This window comes from Bufo bufo, chromosome 7 (assembly GCF_905171765.1).
Source record: "Bufo bufo chromosome 7, aBufBuf1.1, whole genome shotgun sequence".
Taxonomy (NCBI): Eukaryota; Metazoa; Chordata; class Amphibia; order Anura; family Bufonidae; genus Bufo; species Bufo bufo.
In genome coordinates this window covers 19,616,159-19,634,017 of record NC_053395.1, presented here as the reverse complement: position 1 = coordinate 19,634,017, position 17,859 = coordinate 19,616,159, and the positions used below count along the sequence as shown (strand labels likewise).

Here is a 17,859-nt window from a genome sequence, read left to right as displayed (position 1 = left end):
GCGGCTGGGCCCCAGGCGGAGAGCTGTTTGGCGCACGTCCTTCCGCCGCCAAGGATCGCAGGGCAACATTCTTTGCCTCCTGTCTCCTCCTCCTCCTACTCAGCTTCCTCCTCCTCTTTATCCACCTGCTCATCCAGTCAGCCACACACCTTCACCACCAACTTCAGCACAGCACGGGGTAAACGTCAGCAGGCCATTCTGAAACTCATATGTTTGGGGGACAGGCCCCACTCCGCACAAGAGTTGTGGCGGGGTATAGAACAACAGACCGACGAGTGGTTGCTGCCGGTGAGCCTCAAGCCCGGCCTGGTGGTGTGCGATAATGGGCGAAATCTCGTTGCAGCTCTGGGACTAGCCGATTTGACGCACATCCCTTGCCTGGCGCATGTGCTGAATTTGGTGGGGCAGAAGTTCATTCGCAACTACCCCGACATGTCAGAGCTGCTGCATAAAGTGCGGGCCGTCTGTTCGCGCTTCCGGCGTTCACACCCTGCCGCTGCTCGCCTGTCTGCGCTACAGCGTAACTTCGGCCTTCCCGCTCACCGCCTCATATGCGACGTGCCCACCAGGTGGAACTCCACCTTGCATATGCTGGACAGACTGTGCGAGCAGCAGCAGGCCATAGTGGAGTTTCAGCTGCAGCACGCACGGGTCAGTCGCACTGCGGATCAGACCCACTTCACCACCAATGACTGGGCCTCCATGCGAGACCTGTGTGCCCTGTTGCGCTGTTTTGAGTACTCCACCAACATGGCCAGTGGCGATGACGCCATTATCAGCGTTACAATACCACTTCTATGTCTCCTTGAGAAAACACTTAGGGCGATGATGGAAGAGGAGGTGGCCCAGGAGGAGGAGGAGGAAGAGGGGTCATTTTTAGCACTTTCAGGCCAGTCTCTTCAAAGTGACTCAGAGGGAGGTTTTTTGCAACACCAGAGGCCAGGTACAAATGTGGCCAGACAGGGCCCACTACTGGAGGACGAGGAGGACGAGGATGAGGAGGAGGTGGAGGAGGATGAGGATGAAGCATGTTCACAGCAGGGTGGCACCCAAAGCAGCTCGGGCCCATCACTGGTGCGTGGCTGGGGGGAAACACAGGACGATGACGATACGCCTCCCACAGAGGACAGCTTGTCCTTACCTCTGGGCAGCCTGGCACACATGAGCGACTACATGCTGCAGTGCCTGCGCAACGACAGCAGAGTTGCCCACATTTTAACGTGTGCAGACTACTGGGTTGCCACCCTGCTGGATCCCCGGTACAAAGACAATGTGCCCACCTTACTTCCTACACTGGAGCGTGATAGGAAGATGCGCGAGTACAACCGCACGTTGGTAGACGCGCTACTGAGAGCATTCCCAAATGTCACAGGGGAACCAGTGGAAGCCCAAGGCGAAGGCAGAGGAGGAGCAAGAGGTCGCCAACGCAGCTGTGTCACGGCCAGCTCCTCTGAGGGCAGGGTTAGCATGGCAGAGATGTGGAAAAGTTTTGTCACCACGCCACAGCTAACTGCACCACCACCTGATACGGAACGTGTTAGCAGGAGGCAACATTTCAATAACATGGTGGAACAGTACCTGTGCACACCCCTCCACGTACTGACTGATGGTTCGGCCCCATTCAACTTCTGGGTCTCCAAATTGTCCACGTGGCCAGAGCTAGCCTTTTATGCCTTGGAGGTGGTGGCCTGCCCGGCGGCCAGCGTTTTGTCTGAACGTGTATTCAGCACGGCAGGGGGCGTCATTACAGACAAACGCAGCCGCCTGTCTACAGCCAATGTGGACAAGCTGGCGTTCATAAAAATGAACCAGGCATGGATCCCACAGGACCTGTCCATCCCTTGTGCAGATTAGATATTAACTACCTCCCCTTAACAATATATTATTCTACTCCAGGGCACTTCCTCATTCAATACTATTTTTAATTTCATTTTACCATTATATTGTGGGGCAACCCAAAGTTGAATGAACCTCTCCTCTGTCTGGGTGCCGGGGCCTAAATGTGTGACAGTGGCCTGTTCCAGTGGTGGGTGACGTGAAGCCTGATTCTCTGCTATGACATGAGTACAGATTCTGCGCTGACATAAGGCCAGATTCTCTGTTACGGGACCTCTCTCCTCTGCCTGGGTGCCTGGGCCTAAATGTGTGACAGTGGCCTGTTCCAGTGGTGGGTGACGTGAAGCCTGATTCTCTGCTATGACATGAAGACAGATTCTGCGCTGACATAAGGCCAGATTCTCTGTTACGGGACCTCTCTCCTCTGTCTGGGTGCCTGGGCCTAAATGTGTGACAGTGGCCTGTTCCAGTGGTGGGTGATGTGAAGCCTGATTCTCTGCTATGACATGAAAACAGATTCTGCGCTGACATAAGGCCAGATTCTCTGTTACGGGACCTCTCTCCTCTGCCTGGGTGCCTGGGCCTAAATGTGTGACAGTGGCCTGTTCCAGTGGTGGGTGACGTGAAGCCTGATTCTCTGCTATGACATGAAGACAGATTCTGCGCTGACATAAGGCCAGATTCTCTGTTACGGGACCTCTCTCCTCTGCCTGGGTGCCTGGGCCTAAATGTGTGACAGTGGCCTGTTCCAGTGGTGGGTGACGTGATGCCTGATTCTCTGCTATGACATGAAGACAGATTCTGTGCTGACATAAGGCCAGATTCTCTGTTACAGGACCTCTCTCCTCTGTCTGGGTGCCGGGGCCTAAATGTGTGACAGTGGCCTGTTCCAGTGGTGGGTGACGTGAAGCCTGATTCTCTGCTATGACATGAGTACAGATTCTGCGCTGACATAAGGCCAGATTCTCTGTTACGGGACCTCTCTCCTCTGCCTGGGTGCCTGGGCCTAAATGTGTGACAGTGGCCTGTTCCAGTGGTGGGTGACGTGAAGCCTGATTCTCTGCTATGACATGAAGACAGATTCTGCGCTGACATAAGGCCAGATTCTCTGTTACGGGACCTCTCTCCTCTGTCTGGGTGCCTGGGCCTAAATGTGTGACAGTGGCCTGTTCCAGTGGTGGGTGATGTGAAGCCTGATTCTCTGCTATGACATGAAAACAGATTCTGCGCTGACATAAGGCCAGATTCTCTGTTACGGGACCTCTCTCCTCTGCCTGGGTGCCTGGGCCTAAATGTGTGACAGTGGCCTGTTCCAGTGGTGGGTGACGTGAAGCCTGATTCTCTGCTATGACATGAAGACAGATTCTGCGCTGACATAAGGCCAGATTCTCTGTTACGGGACCTCTCTCCTCTGCCTGGGTGCCTGGGCCTAAATGTGTGACAGTGGCCTGTTCCAGTGGTGGGTGACGTGATGCCTGATTCTCTGCTATGACATGAAGACAGATTCTGTGCTGACATAAGGCCAGATTCTCTGTTACAGGACCTCTCTCCTCTGTCTGGGTGCCGGGGCCTAAATGTGTGACAGTGGCCTGTTCCAGTGGTGGGTGACGTGAAGCCTGATTCTCTGCTATGACATGAGTACAGATTCTGCGCTGACATAAGGCCAGATTCTCTGTTACGGGACCTCTCTCCTCTGCCTGGGTGCCTGGGCCTAAATGTGTGACAGTGGCCTGTTCCAGTGGTGGGTGACGTGAAGCCTGATTCTCTGCTATGACATGAAGACAGATTCTGCGCTGACATAAGGCCAGATTCTCTGTTACGGGACCTCTCTCCTCTGTCTGGGTGCCTGGGCCTAAATGTGTGACAGTGGCCTGTTCCAGTGGTGGGTGATGTGAAGCCTGATTCTCTGCTATGACATGAAGACAGATTCTGCGCTGACATAAGGCCAGATTCTCTGTTACGGGACCTCTCTCCTCTGCCTGGGTGCCTGGGCCTAAATGTGTGACAGTGGCCTGTTCCAGTGGTGGGTGACGTGATGCCTGATTCTCTGCTATGACATGAAGACAGATTCTGTGCTGACATAAGGCCAGATTCTCTGTTACAGGACCTCTCTCCTCTGTCTGGGTGCCGGGGCCTAAATGTGTGACAGTGGCCTGTTCCAGTGGTGGGTGACGTGAAGCCTGATTCTCTGCTATGACATGAATACAGATTCTGCGCTGACATAAGGCCAGATTCTCTGTTACGGGACCTCTCTCCTCTGCCTGGGTGCCTGGGCCTAAATGTGTGACAGTGGCCTGTTCCAGTGGTGGGTGACGTGATGCCTGATTCTCTGCTATGACATGAAGACAGATTCTGTGCTGACATAAGGCCAGATTCTCTGTTACAGGACCTCTCTCCTCTGTCTGGGTGCCGGGGCCTAAATGTGTGACAGTGGCCTGTTCCAGTGGTGGGTGACGTGAAGCTTGATTCTCTGCTATGACATGAAGACAGATTCTGCGCTGACATAAGGCCAGATTCTCTGTTACGGGACCTCTCTCCTCTGTCTGGGTGCCTGGACCTAAATGTGTGACAGTGGCCTGTTCCAGTGGTGGGTGACGTGAAGCCTGATTCTCTGCTATGACATGAAGACTGATTCTGCGCTGACATGAAGCCAGATTCTCTGCTATGGCATGAAGAGACTGATTCTCTGCTGACATGAAGCCAGATTCTCTGCTATGGGACCTCTGTCCAATTGATATTGGTTCATTTTAATTTTTTTAATTTTTATTTTAATTCATTTCCCTATCCACATTTGTTTGCAGGGGATTTACCTACATGTTGCTGCCTTTTGCAGCCCTCTAGCTCTTTCCTGGGCTGTTTTACAGCCTTTTTAGTGCCCAAAAGTTCGGGTCCCCATTGACTTCAATGGGGTTCGGGCTCGGGACGAAGTTCGGATCGGGTTCGGATCGGGGTTCGGGCTCGGGACGAAGTTCGGCCGAACTTCTCGAACCCGAACATCCAGGTGTTCGCTCAACTCTATTCGTGACATATCTTTTCATTTATTAAATTAGTGTGATCACTTTACTATTGTATACTGTATTTGTAACCACACATACAGAGTGCCAGTCCGCATATACTATTATTTGCAAAATTTTCCTCTGTATGAGTGATACAGCCATTTGGACTTGAGCACCTGTTCCCTGTCACATTGGAGTGAGCTATTCCTACTATTCTTTTTTCAGTGACTGAATAATACTGCCATATAGTGACTGAATAATGCTCCCATACAGTGATTGATTAATGCCACTATTTAGTAACTAAATAATGTCACCATACAATGATTGAATGATAACACTATAATGTTGCCATACAGCAGTCTTATAATACCGCTATATTTAGTGACTGAATAATGCCAATATACAGTGATTGAATACCACCATATAGTAACTAAATGTCGCCATAGAACAACTGAATAATATCATTATGTAGTGACTGACACTTCTTCATGGCCCTGTATTTCAGATACCGAACCTCTCCTGACTGGTGACCCATTTACGGGTGGCTTTTTTGTGGGTGTTTCTTTCACGTGTCTTTTTTTTTTTATTACATTTTTGTCTAATTGACTCATCTAGGTTAATGTTGTGGATAAAAATCTTCCCACATGATTGAGACTTTACGATATTTGGATGTCACCTAAGTGTGCCATATATCTGGATTTACCTTTTTTATACTGAACTTGAGTTGCAGCATGTCTTATACTCCAGTCACACCCAAAGCTGCATGCAGAACACTGCTGTCAGCTGTCAGCTTGCAGAGTAGTCAGGGGTATCCTCCAGCTTTTTCACCTCTTTGCACCGCCCTATTGTTGCACGTACAGGCCTATGTGAAATCGTAGGGAAACCACATTCGTAATGTCCCCCTATAAGGGCTCATGCACACGACCGTGGTTTGGGTTCGCATCCGAGTTACATTTTTGGCGGCTCGGATGCGAACCCATTCACTTCAATGGGGCCGCGAAAAATGTGGACAACAGCGCTCCGTGTGCGGTCCGGATCCGTACCTCCATTCCGCGGGCCCGCTAAAAAAATAGAACATGTCCTATTTTGTCAAGGATAGGACTGGCCTAGTAAGAGCCAGACCTTCTGTTCCTCAAAATGCGGAATGCACGCGGCCAATATCCGTGTTTTGCGATCATGTGCGTGAGGCCCAAAAAGGAAACAGAATGCTATATATTATATACTATATATTATTTGGGCACTGTTAGGTGATATTAATTGGGCACTGTTAGGTGGTATTATTTGGGCACTGTTAGGTGGTATTATTTGGGCACTGATAGGTGGTATTATTTGGGCACTGATAGGTGGTATTATTTGGGCACTGATAGGTGGTATTATTTGGGTACTGTTAGGTGATATTATTTGGGCACTGTTAGGTGGTATTAATTGGGCACTGTTAGGTGGTATTATTTGGGCACTGTTATGTGTTATTAATTGGGCACTGTTAGGTGGTATTATTTGGGCACTGTTAGGTGGTATTATTTGGCAATGATAGGTGATATTATTTGGGCACTGTTAGGTGGTATTATTTGGGCACTGTTAGGTGGTATTAATTGGGCACTGTTAGGTGGTATTATTTGGGCACTGTTAGGTGGCATTATTTTGGCACTGTTAGGTGGTATTATTTGGGCACTGTCAGGTGATATTAATTGGGTACTGTTAGGTGATAGTATTTGGGCACTGTTAGGTGGTATTATTTGGGCACTGTTAGGTGGTATTATTTGGGCACTGTTAGGTGGTATTATTTGGGCACTGATAGGTGATATTATTTGGGCACTGTTAGATGGTATTATTTGGGCACTGTTAGGTGGTATTATTTGGGCACTGATAGGTGATATTATTTGGGCACTGTGAGGTGATAATATTTGGGCACTGTTAGGTGATAATATTTGGGCACTGTTAGGTGGTATTATTTGGGCACTGTTAGGTGGTAATATTTGGCACAGATAGGTGATATTATTTGGGCACTGTTACGTGGTATTAATTGGGCACTGTTAGGTGGTGTTATTTGGGCACTGTTAGGTGGTATTATTTGGGCACTGAAAGGTGATATTATTTGGGTACTGTTAGGTGGTATTATTTGGGCACTGTTAGGTGGTATTATTTGGGCACTGTTAGGTGGTATTATTTGGGCACTGTTAGGTGATCTTATTTGGGCACTGTTGGGTGATATTATTTGGGCACTGTTAGGTGGTATTATTTGGGCACTGTTAGGTGGCATTATTTGGCACTGATAGGTGATATTATTTGGGCACTGTTAGGTGGTATTATTTGGGCACTGTTACGTGGTATTAATTGGCCACTGTTAGGTGGTATTAATTGGGCACTGTTAGGTGGTATTATTTGGGCACTGTTAGGTGGTATTATTTGGGCACTGTTGGGTGGTATTAATTGGGCACTGTTAGGTGGTATTATTTGGGCACTGTTAGGTGGTATTATTTGGGCACTGTTAGGTGGTATTATTTGGGCACTGTTAGGTGATATTATTTGGGCACTGTTGGGTGATATTATTTGGGCACTGTTAGGTGGTATTATTTGGGCACTGTTAGGTGGCATTATTTGGCACTGATAGGTGATATTATTTGGGCACTGTTAGGTGGTATTATTTGGGCACTGTTACGTGGTATTAATTGGGCACTGTTAGGTGGTATTAATTGGGCACTGTTAGGTGGGATTATTTGGGCACTGTTAGGTGATATTATTTGGGCACTGTTAGGTGGGATTATTTGGGCATTGTTAGGTGGTATTATTTGGGATTGGTATGGTAGTATTGTTTAGGGAGTTCATGGTGGCATTTTTAGACACTGCTTGGTGTCTTTGTTTGGACACTGTACTGTTTAGATGGTATATAGTGGTATAATTTGGACACGATGGATGGTATTATTTGAAAACTATATTCCAGTATGTTTGGGGAACTATATGGTGGTATTGTTTAGACACTTTATGTTGGCATAATTTTTGAACTGCATGATGTCAGGTGGTATTATTTGAAAAAGAAAGGTGTTCAGGAGCAGCAGAACAAGCGGCTAATGTAGAGCAATAATGGAGGTCATGCAGCAGCTGGGCAAGAGATCACAGATCCAAAGCAATCCAGAGGTATGTAGAAAAAGTAGACGGCCACAGCAGCATATCCAAATTTCTTCTTTATTTAAGTCGATCACCGCATAACACAGCATAAAAACAGCAGCAACGTTTTGGCTAGGAATAGCCTTTGTCAAGCATATCTTGACAAAGGCTATTCCCAGCCGAAACGTTGCTAGGTGGTATTATTTGGGCACTGATTATTAGTGCTGTTTAGACCGTATATAGACACTGTATTATTTAGACACTTTTAGGTGGTATTACATGAGCACTGTATGTTAGTATTGTTTAGGAAGCATATTCAGATAATATTTGACCACTGTTAAGTGATATTATTTGGGAACTATATGTTAGTACTGTGTAGACAGTATATGGTGATATAATTTTGACCCTGTATTATTAAGACAATTTGGTGGCACTATATGTTAGTACTGTTTAGGCAGTATTCAATGGTATAATTTGGACACTGCTGTTAGGCGGTATTATTAAGATAATGTTAGGTGGTATTATTTGGGAACTATGACCGTATTTTTGGGCACTGTATGACGGTATTATTTTGACACTGTATAGTGGTATACTTTTGATCCTATATGGTGTTAATATTTTTATGGATTTGCTGTGCCCCTTATGACATATTGACTAAAGTTTCCATCTTTTACTAAATTCTCCCACAGGAACAACGTTACCTTTTCCCTGATGGCTCTAGTGAGGAATAAAAGCAGGATAGCAGTGTTAATTACCGCCATCTTCCTGCTGAGTCTGTCCTGGCATAAAAGCTTGCTCCAGGTAAGGAAAATACGGTCGGCTGCATTTTGTATTGACCTCCTGCACGCTCTGAGACATCTACCTTCAACCTACAAATCTGACAACCTCAACCCTCATGCTTTCCTTCACCTCTAATATGGTGTATGACGCCTGAAGAAGGTTCTCATCTTAAATATAAGGGTAGAGCGTGATCTCGGACAATCCCCGCTCAAGTATCAGTCAAGCTGTGACCAACTAACTAGTCGCTAGGTATAAGCACTGCCTGACAACTGCAGCCTTTGGGTTGTCGGACAGCACATTTCTAGCAAATAGTGTGTCTTCACACAGATAAAATTGGAGGCTTGACAATAACCAATAAAGTGGATCACTATATGCGGCACACAGAGTACAGACAGCTGGGAGCCACAGGGACTGTTTCTTTCTCTGTACAGCCTCCTGCATACGACTCTGCCATAAGAAAAGCTCCATATTTAACATGACTTTATTGAGGAAATTATTGAGGAATTCACCCTATAAATGACAATGCCCTTAATGATCTGCCAGGTAAGAAAAGAGCTGATATTATATATATTCTAATTATATACCGTATATTCTAATTACATTCATGTACGTATAACCTGGGATGTATGACCTTAAAGACAATGTTTAGCAATGGAGACACGCCAAATACCAGGAATTACACACACGTACGTTTGAGCTCAGGCGTTCCAAGAAGATGAATGGTCCTGCTATAATTTTCCACTTAGAATTTTTTTCACTAAACCTTAGTCAAAAGGCAAATAAACCACCCAGAACAATAAAAACTCATTTTTCCATCACATTATACACGTCTCGTTCTAGCTGCTGGATTGCAGGATGGTCGTAACACCTTGGAAATGAGAAGTGTATAAGATGAAGAAAACAACCATCAGCATCTAGGTCACTCGTGGCCAAAAGTTATCTCAGTGAATGAACATTTCTAGAAAGATCTTGTGTCCCTTGCCTGATATCCACCAATTTCGGTGGGACTGATCTGATCAACCATCTAAAGTTCCTTCTGATTCTCTTTGGATGGCAGATGAGATAAGGATGGGACAGCTGGATCTCAACATGTCCAATCCTTTTGTTCTTGAGGAGAAAAGCTGCCTCCAGAGGAGTTCAGCAGACAATTTCTCTCCTTCCTCCATTTAGAACAGGAGTTTGCCTAAAGTGTATGACCACAGAGTAGATGACATTCAACTTCAGCTTTTGACATGTCTAGCAACGCTAGTGGCTTCCAGTCCACACAGACATTTTACACTACGTTGGTCTTACTGATATCAACACTAGGCTTTGTGACATCTGTAGGGGTTTACAGTCCATAACGCTAACGGTGCCAACAGGTGGACATCTGCCTAAAACTGTTTGAGGAGGTTGATGACTCCACTGGTAGCTTTTGACACAAAGCAGGTCCTACAATAGGTGATATTTACACCAGACATGATGGCATCTCAAGGGGCTTTGAGCCATCTAACCCCAATCTGTTTGTCCTTCATAGAGTCAGCAAAGTTCACAAAGCATATTAAGAAAGTATAACGCTAGGTACATCTTAATCCAAGCTGTCATTGTCATCTTTAGTACCATTGTGTCCAAAACTTCTTCTTTCATATTTGCAGGATTCCCTTAGATACTTGATCGGAAACTGTGTTGGTTCTGTGAGGGAAATTAAAATCAACATCCAAAAGAATGAAACAACGCTTCAGCCTCTGAGAAAATATGATCTTCAGTCTGAAATAAATAAAGTCTTTGACAAAATCCAAAAACATATTCCAAATGTTACGTTCACCAACTTTGACAGAAGTACAAGTGGCAAGAACAGTATTGTGTCCATAGTCAACAAAAGAGTACAATACTGTGTTGGAGAAGACCTTGTGGTACAGGTCGATATGTACGATTACCTGGGTAACAGGAAGACCAATGGAGGAGACCTCATAAGATCACGACTCTTTTCTCCAGAGCTTGGGGCTGCTGTGTCTGGCAGGGTGGAAGACTTTCTCAATGGATCCTACCATATCCACTTTCCATTACAATGGGCTGATGACAAAGCCAAGGTCTCTATTAGACTGTGGCATCCTAGTGAAGGAATTGCAGCCCTCTGGAGATCACGGCATGCCAGTCAAGGGGTTCTTGGTTACCATGGAAGATATGAATACCTGGGCAAGCAAGCTATCTCCTACTGTGGCTTTCTGCCAAACGCAGCTGAAGAGGTTTGCGAGTACAAAGATGAGTTCTACGAAGAGGCCTTCTACTGTATTAAACCCAAGGACCTTCCTTGTGAATGTTTAAATAATATGAGAGCTGTGGATCTTTATGTGTCCTACCTCACACCTGGGGAGAAAACACTGTTTCAAAGGTATGAGCAAAAAGTGCTACCTTTTGAAGCAGGACTAAATTGTGCCCATAAAATACTCATCCCAAGTGCCATTCAGCTGTCCAGAATAAGTCAAGGCCAGTCCCTTAGAAATGTGGTTCTTCTTACAAGGTCTTCACTTTGTGATGCTTTTACTGGCACCAACTATATAGGGTTCATTTAATGTACATGGTCTTGTACTCACCCAACCCTTCCATAGGCACATAATTCTCTTTTTCGTACCTCAAGGAGGGGGCACTGCTGGAGCGTACAGTGGGGGCCCTATCCTGACACGCTTCCAGCTCTTCCCCAACAGATTCTTCCCAGTATTGGTAGGACAACAGTTCAGAATGACCCTTTAGTGACAATTTTAGTCCGAAACGAGTGGAGATAAACAAAATTGATCTGTCCTTGAATGGACATTTTAGACATTTCGATGCAAACTGACAAGGGGACAAATGACTGTTAGTACGATCATTCGTTCCCATTCAGTTTGCATAACAGATCTGATCACCTGATAAACAAGAGTTTGCCGGCCGGTAGTGAGCCCCGTGTACACTAAGCAATGGTTGAAAACAAGGGTTTATATGAACGTTTGCAGTCATGATCTTCAGGCCATGTAGAAGAACCCTTAGAGCAATGGTTTCCAACCTGTGGCTCTTCAAATTTTTGCTTCAGCTGGACAGTCAAAGATTGGAGACCACCGCTTTCCTGCCATGCCTTTAGAGAATGGGAGTCTTAAAAAGTCTCAAACCAGATTTTTTTTTTATAAAAAACTTTGGCCAGTTTATTCATATTTTATAATTTTTTTAAAATAAATTGTATAAATGGCATCTTAATTTTTTGAAGGTCTAATGTCGGTGTGGAAATGGCCCAAAGTTTGAATCCTATAGTGGTTACAGATTGTAAAAGTAAGTGGTGAGTTACATTTTACCTGTTTTTGTCTTATTTAGTTGCCACTTTGGTTAAATTCTAAAACCACCCAGAAGCCATGAGACTTTTGCACATGAACGTGTGCACCCCATGGCCGTGCCGCGGGCCGCAATGCACGAACACAGTAGGGCAGCCACAGCGGATCGCGGACCCATTCACTTTAATGGGTCCGCGATCCGGCCGTTCCGCAAAAAGATAGGATAGGTTCTATCTTTTTGTGGAACGGAAGTACGGGATGAAACCCCATGGAAGCACTCCGTAGTGCTTCCGTTCCGTGCCTCCGTTCCGCACCATTCCGCATGTCCAGATTTGCGGATCCATTGAAGTGAATTGCACTGAACGGTGCCCACGTATTGTGGATCCGCAAAGGCGGTCCATAATACGCCCACGGAGCGCACACCTTTGTTCACACAGCTTTATTTTGAAGCTGAAAAATACAAAGCTGATAGAGAGCTGATTTCTAGTGCTGAGCGAATCGAAGTCCACTTCAATTTCAGGGAAAATTTGATTTGCTGCGAAGCCAAATTTCCGCAACGCTTCGTGGTAACAAATCGATTTTCCCTGAAATGGGTTAAAAAATTATAAGAAATCCTAATTACATGTTCTGTTTTTTTTTTTACACTGATTTTGAGAAGAGCTGACATCTGCAATAAATAAAATGCTGTGTGAACGTAGCCATAGGATAAAATGACTATTTACACAGTGATCTACACAGTGGGAGGGGGGAAAAAGTGGGAATGTTAAGAGTAAAAAGGAAAAAACTTAAAAGAAAAAAATAATAAAAAACAGTAGTAAATACTAAGTAGAGACAAAAACAATAGAATACACAGGATAAAAACTGTGAAATACAGTAAGTATAAGAAAAATAAAATAAAAAATCTAATACTAAAAAAAATACAATAATCAGAATAAATATTGAGAAAGGTACCTAATAAAAGAAAAAATTATTTCAAACATTTTTTATTTTTTTTTGCCTGTGTGGATATGTACTGTATACGTATATTTCACATGAAGCATATAATTTATAAAACTTGCCAATTGTTTTAAGAGGGTTAAAAATAATACATTTTTCCACGTTCCCCTCTTTGCCATCGCTGTGTGATTACACGGACAATTGTCAGCTGTTATATAAAGTTTTTATAGAATGAGGAACTTCTTTCACCTTTCACTTGGCAAGCAGAAAGTTCCAGAAAACGCCTTTCTGCCCAATAAAACAGCATTTCCTGGTGGGCACGGACGGATAATGTTTAACCTGGGTGACCCAATATCAAACATATGATGTGGAGATGTTCAAGAGTTGGGATAGATAGACAGATATATATTAGATAGATAATTAGATAGATATGAGATAGACAGATAGATAGATAGATAAATAGATGGATATTAGATAGATAGATACAGGCTCGGACTGGCCCACAGGGGTACAGTGGAATCCCCCGGTGGGCCCCTGAGCAAGGTGGGCCCCTAGTCTCCCACCCACTGCACAAGTGGCACATATCACATTAGATTTAGTACACTACATACATATATTCAATGTACAGCACCTCAACCAGCCTATGTTCATATAAAAAAAACTTGTTAGATTATTTATTATATTTGAATGTATCCGTACGGTGGGCCCCCAAAATAAATTTTACTGGTGGTCCCTAGGTACCCCAGTCCGACACTGGATAGATAGACATGAGATAGATAGATAGATAATTGATAGACAGACAGACAGAAAGTCCTATTCGAGGTCCACAAGGTTCCCGGTTATCCCACCACAATGTCGTTGTTTCTGCAGTGATGTGAAATGTGCCTCAATGACATTTATTTTTAACATTTTTTGCTCAGATCATTCAGCCACTTCCAATGTAAAATGTCAGCCGGGGATGAGCTCTCCCTTTCCCAGCGGATACTTCTACAATTACACCTGGCGCCCCGTTTACTGTGACATGACCGTCTATAAGTCGGGGGACGACTTCATTAAATGTCTGCAGGGGAAGAACCTCTTCCTCATCGGAGATTCCACGTTACGTCAGTACATAGTGCACTTCACCGAGGAGATCAAGAGTAAGTGTCACCCTCGTCACCTTTATCAAAGAAGTTTCAGCTAGGACATTGTCGGTGTCTGATAGGTGTAGGTCCCACCTCTGGGACGAGCACCTATCTTTAGAACGCAGCCGCCCTCCATTCATTCCTATGTGAACGCTGAAAATAGCCGAGCTCTCCCCCAGCTCACACGTGTCATCATTAACCTCTTCACTTCTCTAGCCCACCAGGGATCTTTGCTCTAGTCCACCTGGACCTCAGCTGTTCTTTATAAACTGCACCAAACGCAAATAAAATGACATTTATGACATTTAATGAGTAAATACACATTACGTCTAAATAATTTCTAACCACCTTCTGTTTTGTCTCCATCAGTAGTAAAATATTTCCGTTATCATGAGAGTGGATGGAGTTCATGGGAGAAGACACTTGAAGCTTTCAACATGGATAAGGACATTTATGTTTCCTTCAAAAGGCACGGCTTCCCCCTGGAGAGCTTCTCATTCTTCTACTCCAAGGAGGACATGTACACGAGTCGTCAGATTGACCAACGTGGTGGGGGGAAGGACACCATCATTGTAATTACCATGGGACAACACTTCAGACAGTTTCCACTAAAACTCTACATTAAACGAGCGATCAACATCCGTAGAGCCGTGGAGCGATTGTTTCTAAGGAGTCCAGATACCAAGGTCATCATCAAGACGGAAAACACCAGAGAATCAACTGCTCCTCAAGAGAGAATTGGTGACTTCAATGGTTATTGCCAGTATCTGGTGCTTAGGGAGGTCTTCCAAGGGATCAACGTGGGCTTCGTGGATGCTTGGGACATGACGGTAGCCTCCTCCACGGAGTCTGTTCACCCTCCGGGATACATATTTGACAGTATAATGAGCATGACGTTCGCCTTTGCTTGTTAATAATCTGATATGAGGGGAAATGTGTGGCCGATCTTTGATACAGTTTTATGAAAGATGGAGCACTGGGTAACAAGCAAAGCCACCAGTCTAATATGGGTTTTACCTTAATTTCTGTCCACATAATACTGTGACACTGCCATATAATGTACTGTAGATACTGTAACACCGCCATATACAGCCTTCATAATAAAATCTCCATATAGTGCCAAAGTTATATGTAGTATTTACAGCCCACATAATACTTCCATATACTTTATAAATAATACCGCTCTACTTAAAAATACTGGATGGTTTAATTTACTCATGCAGTTTGGGCAAATTGGGCTCTGTGCAATTGCCTAGTTTGTAGGGATGAACTAGAAAAGCTTGGACCCCTTAGCAAACTTTTGAATGGGCCCCTAGTGTGTTATTCTATAGGTTGGTATGATTACGGCGATACTAAATATGTGTAGTATTTTTAGCATTTTACTGCTTTTGTACAAAAAAAAACACATTTCATAGATGGAAGAATGTGATTGGGACAGTGTAAAATGTAAACTTTATTGATGTTTGTATGAACAAGTGTTTAGGGTGATTTTTTTATGCCGCGATTTGCATGCTACAGTCCTGATTACAAGTTTAAGACCACTTTAAAAATGGCAAAAAAATCCTATTTAGCATGGCTGGATCTTAACAAGGTTCCAAGTAGAGCTTCAACATGCAACAAGAAGAAATGGGAGTGAGACAAACATATTTTGAGCATTCAATTTAATGAAAACAACGAATAAACTGAAACAGGCTGTTTTACAGCTGATCAAAAGTTTAGGACCACACCTCCAAAAAAAAACTAAATTCCCCCAAAACAGAAATCCAACTTCCAAACATGAACTCAGTAATGAGTAACTCCGCCATTATTGTTTATCACTTCAAAAATTTGTTTCGGCATGCTTGATGGAAGCGTTTCCATGAGGTGAGTGGGAACATTTCTCCAAGTGGTGAAGACGGCCGCACGAAGGCCATCTACTGTCTGGAACTGTTGTCCATTTTTGTAAACTTCCCTTGCCTTTCATCCCCAAAGGTTCTCAATTGGATTTAGAACACGCAGGATGGGCCAAAAGAGTGATGTTATTCTCCTGGAAGAAGTCCCTTGTCCTGCGGGCATTGTGTACTGTAGCGTTGTCCGGTTGAAAAACCCAGTCGTTACCACACAGATGAGGGCCCTCAGTCATGAGGAATGCTCTCTGCCACATCTGGACATGGCCAGCGGCCGTTTGACGCCCCTGTACTTCCTGAAGCTCCATTGTTCCACTGCAGGAAAAAGCCTCCCAGACCATTATGGCGCCCCCTCCACTGTGGCGCGTAGAAAACATCTCAGGTGGGATCTGCTTGTCATGCCAGTAATGTTGGAAACCATCAGGACCATCAAGGTTAAGTTTTTTCTCATCAGAGAATAAAACTTTTTTCCACCTTTGAATGTCCCATGTTTGGTGCTCTCTTGCAAAGTCCAAACGAGCAGTTCTGTGGCGTTCAAGGAGATGAGGTCTTTGAAGACGTTTTTTGTTTTTGAAGCCCTTCAGTCTCAGATGCCGTCTGATGGTTATGGGGAAGCAGTCAGCACCAGTAAGGGCCTTAATTTGGGTCGAGGATCATCCAGTGTCTTGACAGATAGCCAATCCTCCGGCTCAGTGCTGATGAAATTTTTTGGGGTCTTCCACTTGACTTTTTTGTTCCATAACCCTCAGGATCATTTAAGAAATTCCAAATGACTGTCTTACTGCGTCCCACCTCAGCAGCAATGGCGCGCTGTGAGAGACCCTGCTTATGCAGTTCAACAACCCGACCACGTTCAAAAAGGGAGAGTTTTTTTGCCTTTGCCATCACAACGTGTGACTACCTGACAGAAAATGACAATGAATCCAGATCTTTACACAGATTTGGCCTTTCAAAGGCATGTGGTCCTAAAATTTGGATCAGCTGAAAAACAGCCTGTTTCAGTTTAATCGTTATTTTCATTAAATTGAATGCTCAAAAAATGTTTTGTCTCACTCCCATTTCTTCTTGTTGCATGTTGAAGCTCTACTTGGAACCTTGTTAAGATCCAACAATGTAAAATATGATTTTTTGCATTTTTTAAGTGGTCTTAAACTTTTGATCAGGACTGTAGGAAACATCTGGGTCAGGGTGTCAATAAGTGGCCTAACTAATCGTAGAATCGCTGAATAGATGCTAATTTTTTCACTTCTTTCCTGGTAAAAAAAAGGACCTTTGTATGTGACAATCAGAAACCAAGTATAATGTGTGATTGAGGGGAAAGGAGGGGATAACATGCACAGAACTCCATGTTACCACTCGCCCCGGTGTCACATACAGTGGTTGCGCAAGAATAGTAGGATCTGTATCTCTTTCCTCTCCTTGCAGCCTGTCAGTATGTCCCCCATTAGGCCCCCTCTCCTCCTCCCACTCTCTGAGACCATAGCCTACTGCTTTAACCTGCACTGTCATAGGATGGAACCTCTAGAAACCTGATTGGGAATGTGTTACTTGCAGATCTCACTCCCGACCTGGTTTCTAAAGTCTTTATCGCAGAACCAGGTCTTCTTTTAAAGCTTAGATTGTCAGAAAAACAAGACTTGGCTCATATCCCTAGCTGCTATATATCTAGAGATAGAGCAGGTTAAAGCAGCCGCCCTTCAGCCGACTATGGTGTCAGCTACTGAAGGGAAAATTACTGCTTGGCCAGGCCCTATAGCAGCTAGCATAGCAGCAGTAGTACTTCTGACCTTGCTGGTTTGCCACTCCTTCTAACAGAGTGGTGGCTGTGGTCTACATCCAATAGGGTAGCATACATTGAGATGTTTTTAGTTATATAGTGCTGACTGTTCCATGGTATAGGATTTGTTCTTGTGGCATC

The 17,859-nt window shown here is 44.6% G+C and overlaps 2 protein-coding genes across 2 annotated transcripts; both read left to right on the top strand.

The window, feature by feature from the left end:
• Nucleotides 1-7,913: 7,913 nt before the first annotated feature.
• On the top strand, nucleotides 7,914-11,269 carry LOC121008714 (NXPE family member 4-like). The gene is made up of 2 exons (XM_040441409.1): nucleotides 7,914-7,967; nucleotides 10,352-11,269. The coding sequence occupies exons 1-2, from the start codon at nucleotides 7,914-7,916 to the stop codon at nucleotides 11,267-11,269; spliced, it is 972 nt and encodes a 323-aa protein (XP_040297343.1).
• Nucleotides 11,270-11,949: 680 nt separating this feature from the next.
• Nucleotides 11,950-15,173, top strand: LOC121008296 (NXPE family member 2-like). Its single transcript, XM_040440745.1, has 3 exons — nucleotides 11,950-11,996; nucleotides 13,852-14,070; nucleotides 14,425-15,173. The coding sequence occupies exons 1-3, from the start codon at nucleotides 11,954-11,956 to the stop codon at nucleotides 14,967-14,969; spliced, it is 807 nt and encodes a 268-aa protein (XP_040296679.1). The 5' UTR covers nucleotides 11,950-11,953; the 3' UTR covers nucleotides 14,970-15,173.
• Nucleotides 15,174-17,859: the final 2,686 nt, after the last annotated feature.

What these genes read in the sequence shown, in the direction of transcription:
- LOC121008296 (XM_040440745.1), top strand. Translation starts at nt 11,954, where the DNA reads ATGGCCCAAAGTTTGAATCCTATAGTGGTTACAGATTGTAAAA. An exon ending in AGTGGTTACAGATTGTAAAA is followed by an intron (nt 11,997 to 13,851) that starts GTAAGTGGTGAG and finishes TTTTTTGCTCAG; the next exon opens with ATCATTCAGCCACTTCCAAT. An exon ending in CTTCACCGAGGAGATCAAGA is followed by an intron (nt 14,071 to 14,424) that starts GTAAGTGTCACC and finishes TGTCTCCATCAG; the next exon opens with TAGTAAAATATTTCCGTTAT.
- LOC121008714 (XM_040441409.1), top strand. Translation starts at nt 7,914, where the DNA reads ATGGAGGTCATGCAGCAGCTGGGCAAGAGATCACAGATCCAAAGCAAT. An exon ending in AGATCCAAAGCAATCCAGAG is followed by an intron (nt 7,968 to 10,351) that starts GTATGTAGAAAA and finishes TCATATTTGCAG; the next exon opens with GATTCCCTTAGATACTTGAT.